Genomic DNA, 14,809 nt, shown 5'->3' with positions numbered 1-14,809 from the left:
TGACAGTGACACATAGCTATTTAGGACTGGCTACATGTTTAAACATATGCACCAGAGCTTTTCAGTTGCTGATGATCAATTGGCTGTTAGATTTACTTCCCCAGGCAGAATGCTCAGGAATTAAAATGAACTCTTCATTCGCCATGGATCTTGAGAGTTGAGAGCCACTTCAGGACACGTTGCCCTTGAGTACCATGTGTTTCTATTGCAGAGCATCTCAGCCCACATAAAGCCAGTGGATCGTTTGTAACTGAAGCACTTCTGTTTTATTCTGAGTAAGGGATTTTGTGGGAAGCAAGAGAAAAAAATTATGGCTTTGTATGGGAAATAATAGATACATAAAGTATTAGGCATAAGTTTTAAATTAATGAAGGTTACAGAGCTTTCAAAAGGCTGGCATCTCCAGGGCCTTTCAGAGCTGTAGGATGGCTCGAGGACCTTTTCCCATCCTCTGCTCCACACCCTGTGATTATGAATGTCTGTTTCCTACAACCCTACAAGTCATACTCTTCCCAGTTTGCCTCACTATCTTCTCATAGACCCCTAAGCTGCTGAATTTGTGGGAATGAGACTACTAGAGAGGTTGTACTGTCTTCGTCTTTGGAGATTTTCAAAACCAGACTGGAAAACTGCCTGAATAACTTGATCAGACCTTGCTGCTGAACCTCCTATGAGCAGGAGGTTGGAATGAAGACATCCTCAGGTCACTTAGCCTGTGATCCTTTGGTTACATTGACTCCTGGGGAGGAAGGGCAGCAACCACCCTGCTGTCCCACTGAGCACCCCTGAAGGCAAATGACTTTGCACAGCAGCGGCTGCATCAGCCAGGGGCTAAGTATTACAATAAGGCCCTCAGCAAACAGGGCCAGTGAAGTTCAGGTTGCCTGTTAAAAAAAAAAAAAAACAAAAACCAAACACCTTTTTTTCTTGCTTTTGAGTGCTAGGGCAGTGCTTGGTTAAAGTGGTGTGAACTCCCATGTATTGAATAAAAGGGTGGTAAGCTGAGCCTGTACTTGGGACAGGAAGAGAGGGAATCCCCTCCACAGCTGTGAAGCAGAAATCAGTATTTTCTGTGGCTATTGCGCCTGTGTCCATCGTGGCCATTTGGGGGCAGAGTCCTTGTGATGGAGGATTGGAGCTGCCTGTCCAGCATTCATTTTTCCGTGCGCCCATTTTACCATCTACCTGCGGGGCTCAGAGTGGCAAGGTCTGTGCTTCCCTACTGAACAACAAATTGTATTTTTCTTTTCATTGAAGAAGCTACCGGCCAGAGTAATTGGTCAGGACTCCAACATTGATTGTGCTAAATAGCAATGAAATTTGCCATGCATGGGAGAAGGGAATGATTCTTGTAATAGATTCTGCTTGAGACTCTCATGGGCCTGAGGCCAGTTGCAGGACTGCTGCTGTTAGGGCTGCTGCAGTCAGGAGGGGCAGAATTGCTAATTTGTTGATCTTTAAATTAACACCAGCACTCATGGGCTTCTGATTCTGCCTGGGAACTGCATTAAATTTCTTAGTGACTAAGGTATACAGAACTTCACGCCTTTTGAAATTTGTATTAACTTCTCTTCCTGACTCAAGCAGGATTTATTGTGACAATTCATCTGTAATACAGCTCCTAACTACATATCCAGGATCTGTGAGATAGGTAGTTTTGGTGGTTATTTGTTGGGGGGTTTTTTTGTGCATGTAGCACAAACCAGTCCTAATAATGAGGTTGTCTCATGAGATTTTCCCTTCTAGCATATAATTACTCAGATAACTTGTATCCTGATGTTAACCAACTAACCAATTGTGATGCACAGCAACCTAGCTGCACTCAAGTGATATAAATGAGATCTGGCCATAAAGACATAAGTTCATGACTACACCAGTCGCCCTCTTGGAAGAGACGTAATCGGGAAAGTATTAATTTGTAGCTTGTTTGGGTGCAATATAGGACCTGAAAAGAAGATTATAACCCCATGGGAAAGACTGGCAATCTAATGCCATCATCAAGTACTCTATAGTACAAAATCTAAGATACATTAGGAGTAAATAAATCTTTCTTCACATTTGTAAGAGGATGTGTATGTTTATGTGTTCTCTGTGTAGGTGCATAGAGCTCTAAATAGTCACTGGCTAAATTTTCCAAGACGCTGACGTTACTAATGCTGTTAGCAGTCTGGTAGGTGTCTCCTTTCTTACTGTCTACTCCAAAACTTGGAGACCTAGTGCTCTTGTTTTTCTTAATTTCTACTGTTTTACTGTTTTAATTAGAGAGAATAATGAAGCCAGTTTTGCTTTTTTAAATTTTCTTAAATTTTTTTTTAAATTTTTTTAGAGAATTGGTTTCTCTTTACAGTTTTTGCTCTATAATAGTTGGGTTTCAAAATAATTTAAGAACTGTTTAAAAAGGTATGTCATAAAAGATTTTAAAAAGTCAGAGAATCTTTATTGGTCCTAGGTTTTACAGAAGCTTGCTTTTGCAAATATTCAGTTCAGCTGAATGTTACAGGCTTTGGTTCTAAATATAATGGCCTAATTAAGCTCTATGCTTTGGTTATCCAAGTGGAAGTACCTGGATACAGTGAAGATTTTAATGCCAGAAAGGAGCATTAAATTGTCCAGTCTAAATTACTGTATTATACAGAACATCACATTTCACTCACTCACCTCATATTGTTTGTTTGTGTATGACTTAAAAATAGACACCTTGGTAAAATTAGAGGAGAAGGAAGCAGTCACCTGAGTAAGTGGTTTTCACATCCTGATCAGCAGAGCCATTGGTATCTCAGTGGGAAATCGTTGTTATTCTTCCTGTATTAAGGCTTCCCAACAGTCAGAGCTCATCACAGAGGTTATTTTTGACCATCTAAATCAACTATGAGCAACTATAAACCATCTCTTTTCACCCCAGATGGCTGCCTCTCAATTTGTTTGTTTTTTGGGTCAAGTCTTTCTATAGTAGATTTCAATCATGATCATATGTACAGATACCATGAAGGCTGGAAGAGAAGAAGAAAAAATAGAACTAAGCAGCAATATGACCTGCAGAAATTAGAGCAGAAGGAGCTGTTGCTAATGAAGGGAAAAGTGGTGCCAAGGATTTGAAAATCTTAGACTTGGGGAGAAGAAGTCAATAGAAAAAGTATCTAATTGAAGAAAGTGAAGCAGCTTAGCCTCTTTTTTGGGTTTGGGATGGGTAGTTAATGGAAATGAGGAACTGTATCCTTGGGAGAAACACTGGACATCCATTGATAGTCATCTGTTCCCATACTGCAACCCTGACTTTGTTGAGTCATTGATAGATGTGTGTTAGAAGGTATGACCAGGAGCCCTGACAACCAAAATGAGCCCATGGAAGAATGGAACTGGGGTCCGTGTCCCCAAAAGTATGGGTCTCTTCTAGCTGGGGCTACAGGAGATGCTGAGGTTAAAACATAGGTGGCAGCATTTCAGGGGCGGTACTGCTCAACGATGAACTAAGCTTGGGTAGCACATGTGCAAATCCTGATCTGTTAAATGCTCTTTGTTGTGTTTGATGGAAAGAGGTGACGCTCAAAAATTGGAGGAGATAAGGAGGAAACTTTTAGGTACACTGATGGAGCCTGATTTTTCCCAGATACACACGAGTCATGTTGTTCACATACAATAGAGTTCAAACCCTCTGTTTTTCATATAAACTGTAAATAGGATCATGAATTCACTGGGGCAAGCTCACAGAAGTAGAGTTACTTGCAAGTAGAAACATTTACAGATCATGCACTTGGAGACCAATTTCAAAATATATCCCCATATGCCAGTTTCGAGTATGATATGAAATTTTACAGCCAAGTCATTAGGTAATTATATGTATGGAAATATTTCACACCTTACTAGATCAGCTTGAATCTACCAATTGGAAGAGAACAAACTGTTGGATGCTTTACATCTAAGTGTTAAAATATCTCCTCTTTTAAGAGTTGACTGCATTCCCTTTTATCCTTTCATGCTAAGAGCACAAACGTGGCTTAGGTTAGACCATTTTAATGGGATAATTTGTTTTTAAGGAGATGGTTAATTGGTTCATACTTCAAGGATGTTTGAAATTTCCCTGTTTCATGTAGTCTACAGTTGAATTGTCTGACTGTTTGGCTACTGGACTAAACCTCAGCCGGGAGAAAACTTGCAAGTTCCAGTGCAGTCTGTAAACACAAATCAAGTTTGTTTTGTGCATATGTGGTTGCTCAGAGTGAGTTAAAGTTTAGACACAGTTGCAAGTGCTTTGGGGACTTTCTCTTTAAGATGTTATATCCACCAAGACTTTAATAGTTGGGGGAGGGTTGGTTGCTCCCTGACCACATATCTGATTCACTATGGATTTTGTAACTTTGGTAGCAGTGACCTCATTTTGGCAAAATAATGTGTATCATTTACTGAGCCTCTTGCTGCTTTAGCAATCACAAGAATATTAAGGTTATAACCTGAGTAATTTATGGAAGAGAGATGACTCTTAAATATCCTTTCATTTTCTTGGAAAGGCTTATTTTATTGAAAACACATTTCAGCTCTGAGTGAGAATGAGAGATCCTCAGCAAAGCACCCAGGGGGAATTGTGCTGTCCAGTGTGTTGAAAAGGTGAATTGTAATGTATGGGTGTCTAGACGTTTCCTCTTGTTGCTGTCAACAGTCCAGTTGGCTGTATTTTTTTTTTCCAGTGAATAGGAGCATTGATTTTCCTCTCTCTTTGGCCAGAGCTTTCATTTTACATATCTTTCCTCTTCTGTGTCTCTTTCTCTCTCCCTCCCTCTTTCTTCTCTCTCTCTCTTCCTCTATCTGTAAGAGAGGGAAGACTTTAAGAGCTGACAGCGAGCTTTCTAACTCAGAATGATTCATGTAAGACACCTGAAAGGCAAGCTCTGCACCAGCATCACTGCAAGAAAGGTAGGGCTTTGGGGGCTAAACAGTCTGTAAAACTGAGCAAAGCATATAGAGCATGAGATAAATCGATTAAGTCTGTGGATCTGTCAAAAATGCAAAAAGTTTGGAAGAGAACTTAGGGAGTCTTTAAGATCTGTTGTTTGGGATGCTTTCTTTTAATTAAAACTCTGATTTATTTTTAATAAGTGTGAAAAAAAAGGTGCCCCCCTGTAGCTTTCGATAATGTATATAATGTGGGTTATTTTTCCGTGGATGGTAAACTAGAATTCTATCACTTTTATGCTCCACAGACCTGCGTGCACGTGCAAATATTCAATTCCCTTTTTGTTCCCCTGACTGATTATTTTCTGTTATACTTTCTGAAAGTTCGCCTTATCCAGCTGTTATTTATATTCACTTCCTGAATCTGAATCTGACCTAGTAATTCTGAGTGATTCTAGATGTGACGCATGAGCTCTCGCACACACCTTAATGTTTCAATCACGCACTTCAAGCAATATGTGTTTGTAGGAATCATGCTCTTAATAAAAACCCTTACAACCTAAAGCAGTTGTTTTGGCAGAGAAGTGACAGCACTTTGATAGATGGGCCTGATAGTTGTGTGTGTTGTGCTTGCTCGGAGTTAGTACGAAAGAGGAGGGAGAGAGTGAGCGAGAGGGGGGAGAAAAAAAAAGACAGGGAAGGAGAGAGCGAGAGGGAGAGAGATTGAGAGAGAGAGAGAGAGAGAGAGAGACTTGGCAAAGGAAATCTTATGGGTATACTGAAACAGCAGATCAGAATTGTGAAACCAGAGCCAGGGCTGAAATGTGATGCTTTTGCTCTTTTGTGCTTGTTGTGGTTCTCATCTTCCCATTTAGAAGGCTGCATACCATTCAACAGAATATTTTGATCACAGATTGAACAATGCAGCAATCAAGCCTGATAAGCCACCTGGAAGTTTTTCTTGAGACGATTTCTAGTGGGTTTTCTGATCCCTGTGAGCATCATGACTGCCTTTAGCATTGTGGAGGAGGACTCGAGTTTCTTATGAGGGCCCCACTTGGAAAAGCAGGCTGTGCAGATTCAAGCCTCCGGTTCTGTTCATGCTGTTCAAAAGCCTTTCCTCACCCTTGCTGATTTGTTTTTATGATTTACATACACTCCTGTGGAGATTTACAGAATGGATTGTCTGTGCATTGTCACGACCAAGGTAGGACTGGAAACATTGCTGTTATGTGTACATATTTCTCTGCTATTTTTCTGTTCCTGTAATTAAATAGATTGAGCATGTACTGTGTCAGGTTGCAAGATAAAGTGATAAATAAGCTTTGCTTCAGTGAGCATTTTCTTCTCTTTTTCTGTAGATTATGCAGTTTGTTTCTATATCACTTCCTAAATGATATGTAATTTACTTATTTTTACTAGCAAGAGGAAAATGATTTAATATTTTATCTTAGCCTATGCTTGTGTCTATTAATATCTCTAGCTACTAGAGCACTTTCAGAATACATGGTATAATGCACATATTTTCTCAGCTCATCAGTTTGTTCTGTAAACTAAAGAATTTTTTAAAAAAGGGGGGGCATTATATGGGTCCTAGGAATTTAAAGAGGCCAATCAGATGTAGTTTAGATAGTCATGATGTTTCTGATTGGAGAGATACGAGTTTCTTGTGGCTTATTGTGGCTTTTGGGGGGAGAAGCATAGCTTACTTTGCATCTCTAGGCCTGAGGTCCTAGATGCCTTGGTCCCCATTCAGCACTCTTATACTGATGTTAGATCTAACATGACTGTTGGGGAATGGTCCTTCTAAATAATTCCTTCTAAACATGATTCTAAACAATTTTTTATCTGCAACAGCGGTGGCAGGCTAGGGACTATAAGCTTAAGGACACTTCCCAACTTAAAGATCTAGGGTAGGGATAAGCTGAATAATTCTTTGAGATGTCCCCAAACTTAGCAAACTAACTTAATATTAAATAACAGGAAGATAATCAGAGAACTCCCTTACTGTTGTGACAGGGCAGGCAGCTCACCGCATGTTTGTAACCGCATTTGCACATGGTGGTAGTATTTGTAAGGAGCAATTACCAGGGGAAGTCCAGACATTGGGGTTCAGCACAGTTGCTTCCTGTTCAGGTTTATTTTTGATTAATTTCCTAATTTCCAGAGGACTTGCAAAATGCCTGGCATAGCCAGAACACCTGAAGGCTTCGTAAACGATAAGGCAAGCCAGTGGTTAGCACTGCTGTCATCGTTGCTGTTATTTTTTGTGTCATGGCCATGCAAAATATGGACCCCCATCCGTGACATGGCAAAGGGCAGGAGGAGACACCCCGAACACCCATGGGCAGCAGCAAGGGGTGCTAGGTGGCCGCCACAGAGAGCAGGGAGCATGGTGGAGCCATGGAAACAGATGCGAGCTGTCATTCCCATCTTGTCAGTGGAGAAAACCATATGGGAAAAGAACAGGAGGTGAATGAAGCGTACACTCCTTCTGTGGCCTCATTCACCTCCTGTTCTTTCCAGGTCCTTTTGGCTCCCACAAGCCGTGCTGGATCTGAGACTACATCCTCAACCTGCCCTGGAGCAGAGCGGAGGCGCCCACGGGTGCCCACTGACGCAGTACCAGTGAAAAGCGCTCAGTGGTGGCGGTGCAGCACTGCTGAACAAAGCTCGATGCAGGATCGTGCTAAACATCCAATTGATACTCCCACATGTTGCTATTCAATTGAAAGTAAGCTGGAAGGTTGAAAAAAAGAGCTGCGATTAGCCCTACTTCTGTGTGTCCAGTGGTGCAGTGGGGACCTGCAATCCCAACCATCCTCAGCCTTGAGAGTTTGGTAAGGATGTGTGTACTAACTGACGTTGGGAGAGGGGAATGTCTACTTTTAAGATGGTGTAATTGGGAGAAGAACGTGGTCCATTGCCTTTTTCTTATATATCAAGAGTTACCACTTTATTTTATGAATTGGTGCTGAAAGTTTCCACTGAACACTTTCTCAGGGCCTTCTGGGCATTAACAAATGTAGACTCACCGTCATCTCACTATTGCTGCTGCTCTGAGCAGGGCTTCCGAATCCATCTACACACAATATTTTTCCTCCCAGCTTTTCTGTCTCTTGAATCCGCCACTAAATGGTTGAAACGATCTGAAAGTTAAGCATATGAGCCTCAGATATTCAACTCCAGATATTTAGTCTTTGCTGCCAACTTCGATGTTGGAATGAGATAGGATTGTGAATTGTAGGTGACCTGCTATTTGGATGCATGTGGGAACACCATATTAACATATGTAATTGAGCTGAATAATGGCAAAAATCTAGTTTCGGAACACTTTCATATTGCAAAGGCTTGAAGCCAAATAAATTACAGTTGATGTTCTCATCTAGTTTGGTGCCATATTTAAATAGCTGCATCAGTGACATTATATCGTATCGATCCATAATCTGCTCTTACATGCTTTATTGTGCATTGGGCTAACTCTACTTCTTTTAAACCTACACAATTTTTATGGCATCAGTTTATGCCAACGTTCAGCAATATAAGAAGAGCAGACCTTTTTCAGAACATTTGAGATTTTTAAAAAATTCATTTCAATAAGCATGACTTCTACAGCGCAACAGTATGGTCATTTTTGGCCTCAGATCTGTTAATTACCCTTATTTGAATATCCATTTGTCTGATTTGTGCAAATAATTGACATTCTCATTCTTGTAAAAGTGGATCTTAATGTCAAGAGGGAGTAAATACATCAGTTTTATTCTCAGGATCTTATAAATAATAAAAAGGGTGAAGAAGATGATTTAAACTACAAAAGATGAACACTGTTCAAAAAGTTGACATTTTTAACACATAGTCATTAAATTTAGTCTGGAATGTTCCGTATTTCCAATCTATAGAAAATGACATAACTGTTGTGGTGGTGTGAATATGCCCTTGTAGATTATGTACGATGGTTCTAAAGATCCTGCTTTGAACTCTATATGATGAAGGAAGCCATCTAATAAAATTAATTTTGGATGTACCTTGCCAAATCTTAAATCCTACTGACATTATTTTTTCAGCCAAAGTGTAAGAGATATTTAAGATAGAATTAAGATATTAATTTGTACAAATTCTTCCCCTTCTTTTTTATTTCCTTCATGTTTCCATGCATTTCTGAACACAGGACTTAGAAAATACTGACTCAGTCAAGGAGGACTTCTTAATGGCCTCCTAGTTTATTTTAATTGATAACGTTCCCAGCATAGCTTCTTTCTTTCACTATCCCATAAAGCACTTTATTTTGTGACATTATTTTATCATTAGGAAGAAATCAGTATAAATAAAAGCTTAGGTCAAGACTCCATCCCAGTGGGAGCACCAGGAGTTTTTGAGAAGGAAGAACATTCCCACTGTGCCTCCCAAACAGTCAGAGGCAATATGCTGTCCTCTCCTCTTACTGTCAGCTCTCCTTCCATCCCTCTGCCTTTTACAGAATTATGAATACAACAGTAGCTGCCACTGGTGAAAAAGAAAATAGATAGCTCTGTGTTGCCCTACAAGACTCAATAAAACAGGGTCTGCTTCATTGAAACTCCCAGTTCTTGGTGTCAGGTGGCTTAGAAAAGATGATCAGCTTTCCCTGGAGAAAAAACCCGAAAGCTTTCCAGCCCTTGTTGATACAAAGGAGAGCTCAGAAGTGCAAACTCTAAACATCTAAAACCCAGAAGGCCAATGAAGGAAAATCAAAATGTATTTTTCTTTTTTTAAATCTCATGATTTCGAGGTGTCAGGCTGAGGCTTTTTTATACTTGCACCTCATAATCACAGCAGGAAAAAAAAAAAAAAAAAAAAAAAGACAATTGAATAATACCACAAGTGGCCATCCAGTCCTCTGTCAGAAGCAGGGCTAGCTAAAGACCTTCTCCTAGGATAAAGATTTTAAAATTTCCTGGAAAATCCAGTCTACTGTTTTATTATCCTTAACATTAGTAATGACCCTAAGAAGTGTCAATGTTGGTTGCCACTGATGTCACCTCTTGTTTTGTTTGGGAGGTGTATTTTGAGTTTTGCTTAAAATCCCAGATGCTATCACCTGAAAGCTTTTGTGTCTTAAGAAGAGCTTGCAAAAGTGTACATATAGACTAGACACCAAATAAAATAATCCCAATGTGTTCACAAAACCTAAACCACTAGCTGTTTGTTGCCTGAATCCCAAATTTGCAGCACTGAGTGCTGGCAGCAGCAGGGTTCCTGTGACCCAGAGCTGTGTCCTCCAGCTTGTAACTAGAGAACTGGCCACCTTCAGACCCAGGGAGAATGCCCAGCTTGAACTTGTTGGTATTGTTAGCTACAAAAATAAATTTCCATCATCAAAATGTTGAAAATTCTGCAAAAATTATTCTTTCTTAGAGGTTCTTGTTGCCAGCTTCCATTTAACTCTGTAGTGGTTTAAGCCAGCTCACTCACTACACAGGTTCCATTCTTATTTCAGGTGTCACTGACCTCTGTGGGAAAATACGATTCTGCATGTGAATGAAAAAAGATCTTGTACATTTGGGGGGTTTATTTTAGAATTAATGACTCAGTTCATTCCACTAGCGAAGAAGCTTGGGGTTTTGTTTTTAGTTTTTAGTTTTTTTACAATTCTGTGTTAGTCTAGTTTGGTAAATTAGCAATATCTCTTTGTGGCTGTCCATCTAGCACCTTTTCTAAGGATTGAGTTCATTTGTTTAAAAGAATGAAATAAAGATGCAAAGAAAAAACTGGTTTGCAGTAGTGCTGGGAAGCAAGGTGATATGCCTGTTTATGTTGTTAATCCATACCAAGGTTGGATGTGTGCAATTCTGACTGGAAAAGTTGCCAGGAGCCAGCAACATCTATCTTATTTTCTTCTGCTCATCCGGCAATGTATTTGTAACAGGGACCGCCAAAGTATGTACTTAAGGGAAAGCTCTAACACATGTGTGAGCAGAAGTCTCAATATGCACAATGGTCATGGAAAATAAGAAGCTACTGCGGTCAAGTACGGAACCAACATCTGGGCTAGAGACCCTCGGTATGGTGTGACTCTTCTGTAGGTCTCTCCTGCTCCACACTCTCAGCACTCCGCTTTGCAGCATGAAGTTAAGAGTAAAGCAGAGAAGATCTCTAAAACTGACACCTTGTCTTATTGTCAGAATTAGCTTTCTTTTCTCCGTAGTTCCAACATGGAAGACAGGTCAAAATTCAGAGCTCATCCTCTTCAATAGCATCTATGTGAATCTGAGTGAGGAGCTGCTGTAGCTTGGTTAGCTGAGTTTGAAACTAGCAGTCTACATTAAGTATGTCATTATAAATCCCTGTTGATAGTGTGCCATGCTTGGGAAAGATAGGGGAGGTCTTGTATCCCTCATTCAGTGTTTAGCCAGTACAATTGACTCCCACTGCCAACCCAGTTGATTTAAAGGTTGTTTTTAGAACTTGGATGAAGAATTGAAAAATGTGGAGGTGGTGCTACTGGAGTGACCTCACTCTTCCAACCTTTCTAATTTAGAACATCAGCAAAACCAGTCCCAAGATGTTCTCAGAAGGACAGAATGGTAAATCAGATCAGGTCATCTGCTGGAGGTGGAGAGCAGGTCCACACACTATATGCCAGCTGCTAGTCTCGCTTTGCAGAGGTGAATCCACTATGAGGACCTTTGGTTATGGTGGTCCGATGCCAATGCAAATAGCTAAAACTCACAGCAGTTATTTATGTTGAAGTGCTTTTGTAATAGACTTTACAGTATTGTGCCCCCCCCCCCCCATTATATTGTGTTAATCTGAAAAAACTCCATGAGATTTAAAAAGGTGTGTACTTCAAGAATGACATTCAATTTGTTTTGTGGGACTCCCTACAAGATCAGCTGTATATGTCCGAGAGGCTGTAAAGTCAGTCCCAAAATTAGGTAATGATAAAGCTAGGTATAAATATTGAGGTTGAACCAGTGCCTCAGGTGTTGTAGACTAGTATAATCTTACCAAAACCAGCAGAGCTGTAAAGAGCTACATGAGGATCTGATTTAAATTTTGCTGGATATGAAACAAGAAAATAACCACATTTCTATGTGCCTGCATATTGTTAATTGTGCTAAATAGATCTGGGCAACATTTGTTGTTTTTTTCTTTTGCAAGACTTCAGGCTTTGAATCATTGCAGTTTTAAATCATAAACTGGGTAGCTAAGTTTTTTGTGCTGAATTTCCTGGCTATAACTAACCCAAAACAAAGGAAACATAATGATTTTCCCCCCAGAGATTCACATTTAGCTAAAATCAAAATCTTTTTCTATAGTCATTATTAGGTGCTGATGAGCACTTCAAACTGTGGTGTTTTCCTGCCAGACCCTAAAAGTGTAATAGTGCTGAATCCATGCAATTTACATGTGATTTAGTAAACTCTATTCTGAAGTGGTACTTGAGGACAGCTTTGATGACTATGGGTTGGCTGCTGGCTAAACTGCACAGTCTTAGAAGAGCAGGAAGATCCTTTTCATTGATTACCATTTATCTTAGCTGGAGAACATACTCATAGATGTCTGACAGATGGGGAGTGTATCTGAGTATTTATTTCAAATCTTTATTTACCAAAGTTAAATTTTGGAACAGTTATTGTAAGCCTCTAGCTTTTGGATTTCAAACATTATGAATGTAAACTGATGAGACACATGTTGTCTTTTCTAGAAAAAAAAATCATTTTGGGGGGGAGTCTCAAGAAAATTACACAGAACAAACCAATGTGCATTGCATATGTAATGTCTTGTAATTATATCTTGTCAAAAGCTCAACTTTTTTCTCCTTTATTCTTTAGAAATATGGTAATTGTCCCTTTTCCCTTGTAGTTAATTATAAATTTCAGGAAGAATTAAGTCTGTTAAATCTCTTCTTCCCCCTCTTCTCCCTCCCTTGGTCTCTATGGCAGCAGCAGGAATGGAAGGGAATTTCTTTGATCTCCATTTCTGAGTGACATTTCGTTTCTTCTGAGCGTTGACCTTGTTTAGTGCAACTGAAATTTTCAGTAGATTTCATTAGATTATAATTTGCTGATTTTAGGAAGATGTCTTTATTGAGATTGGTTTTAACTCTGAAAGAAGAAGGGTGATTTGTTTCATAAATCTTTGAGCGGCTCTATAAACTGAGAAAAGAAAATGTTCAATTAACTGCTCAGGCAGATATGGTTAGGGCTTAATCCTACTGCACAGCAGTGGAGAGCTGCAGATGTAAGGAAAGGTGGAAGACTGAGCAAGAAAAAGAAAACAAAAAGAGCCTCATCCTGACTCAGTTAATGATAGCACTGTCTAATGATAGCAAGCTATACACCCCTAGCAGGTCCCTTCTCTAGTAGTCGGAGGGCCTGGTGAAGGTGGGAAGATCATTTCCTACTGCCGTAGTGAGCTGCATTTTTATGCATTTCACACAGCTGGAGCAGACCGAATGGATTCTTTGTGATGTCTAATAGGCCACTAAAAGCAGAAAAGATGTGTCTCCTGGCATGCATCCTCAACATAAACATGCATTTCTTTTGTGTTTTAATCTGTTTGCTACTACAATACAAATTCTTTCTCCCTTCAACTGATGCAAGACTTCTGAAAAATGAGAGGATGTGTCCAGTCAAGGAGAAGGGAATAGTTATTTATGAGTGAATCATTAGGTCAGGGGTATGGCCTAGTATATGACTATATTTTACCCAGTCTGAGGCCTCTAGTTGAGATCTACAATTTTCATTTCTTCAGAAATCAATCACCTGCATCAGAGAACATAATTTGCAAGGGTATGTAGGAGTAGCTAAGTGTGTTCCACTGGGTTTGACTTCAGCTGACTCTTTTGCTACTGGAGACCTCACTCAGGGACCTATATATAATTTGCAAGTCATATGCTTGACCATTCTAGTGGATACAAATGGAATCTGAACTGTGACTGCTTTTGACTCTGATCACCAGTGTCTTCTCTGAGAAGGAATATCAAGTCAGATCTTACAGAGTGATGCAGTTCGGTGAGCACTGAACCTTTAGCAGATAAAATATTCCTAGATATCCTCTCTGGATTTTTTTACATCTTCCTGCAGAGCTAAGATCTGCTTCCAAATATATCTCCAGCCACAGACACATTAGGCAATATTTGTCCATCCAAACTTGGTGTTGATGATCTATATGTAATCACTCCCTGCCTATGAGAAAGTGGCAATAAGCTATACGTACTTGCTCTTAAAGTCCTCCTGATGCCCTTAGCAGTCACAATGGTTCATCACACAACACAAAAGAGGAATTCTTCTTTGAAATCTTACCGAGAGCTTGTTGATGTGCAACTGCGTCTGTCCCCTGAAACCTCTCATGCAGTGCCACAAAGCTCTCACCTTCCACTTCAATACTCAGTGTGCAATATTTCCCACTGCAGTATTGCAGTGGGCACTGATGCTGTCACTCTGCAATGTAGTGATCTATCTGCAAGACACAGTTTACTGATGTTTCTAACCAGTGCTAATAGCACTCAGTTATTGCAACACCTGACTGAGAAAAGCATGTAGGAAAGGAGCTTGGTTAAAGATTGTATGCTGGGAGATAGATGTGCACAGACTCTGAAGGTCTTGCAGCCTTGTTTTGTCTTCAGAAGGTGGTGCTTTTCTGTCTCCTGGTTATCTATGAGCTCTGCATTTCTGGATGCTTGATAAACCTATTCATTTGGGAATTACATGTAACAGTGCCTCCAGAGAAGGAATTGCACTGTCTCTGACTAAGAGGTTAGCATCTCTATCTGACTTTGGTCATCACTTCATTGCTTCCTGACTCTATTATTGCTGTGCAATTTATCAAGGATTTAAAGCATCAACCCAGAAAAAAAAGCTGTGACTGATGCTGAATTCAGCAATGAGAATGGAATTATTCTTTTGTGTTCCAAAGTCTCTTTATATAAAAATTACAC

General features: G+C 39.9%; 1 protein-coding gene across 13 annotated transcripts in view; it reads left to right on the top strand.

Moving 5' to 3' along the window:
* The window catches only part of DLG2 (discs large MAGUK scaffold protein 2), a 1,037,827-nt gene that overhangs the window by 152,234 nt on the left and 870,784 nt on the right, over window positions 1–14,809 (top strand). For 2 of the 13 annotated variants that reach the window (XM_074917927.1, XM_074917868.1), the window contains exon 1: window positions 5,697–6,094. The exons of the other annotated variants lie outside the window; for them this stretch is intronic. In XM_074917927.1, the coding sequence (XP_074774028.1) occupies window positions 6,065–6,094 (30 nt within the window). In that variant the 5' untranslated portion in view covers window positions 5,697–6,064. Of the gene's footprint in view, window positions 1–5,696; window positions 6,095–14,809 lie in introns of those variants that run through there. 13 annotated transcript variants of the gene reach the window in all.

This window comes from Athene noctua, chromosome 1 (genome assembly GCF_965140245.1).
Source record: "Athene noctua chromosome 1, bAthNoc1.hap1.1, whole genome shotgun sequence".
Taxonomy (NCBI): Eukaryota; Metazoa; Chordata; class Aves; order Strigiformes; family Strigidae; genus Athene; species Athene noctua.
This window is presented reverse-complemented; position numbering and strand designations above follow the sequence as displayed.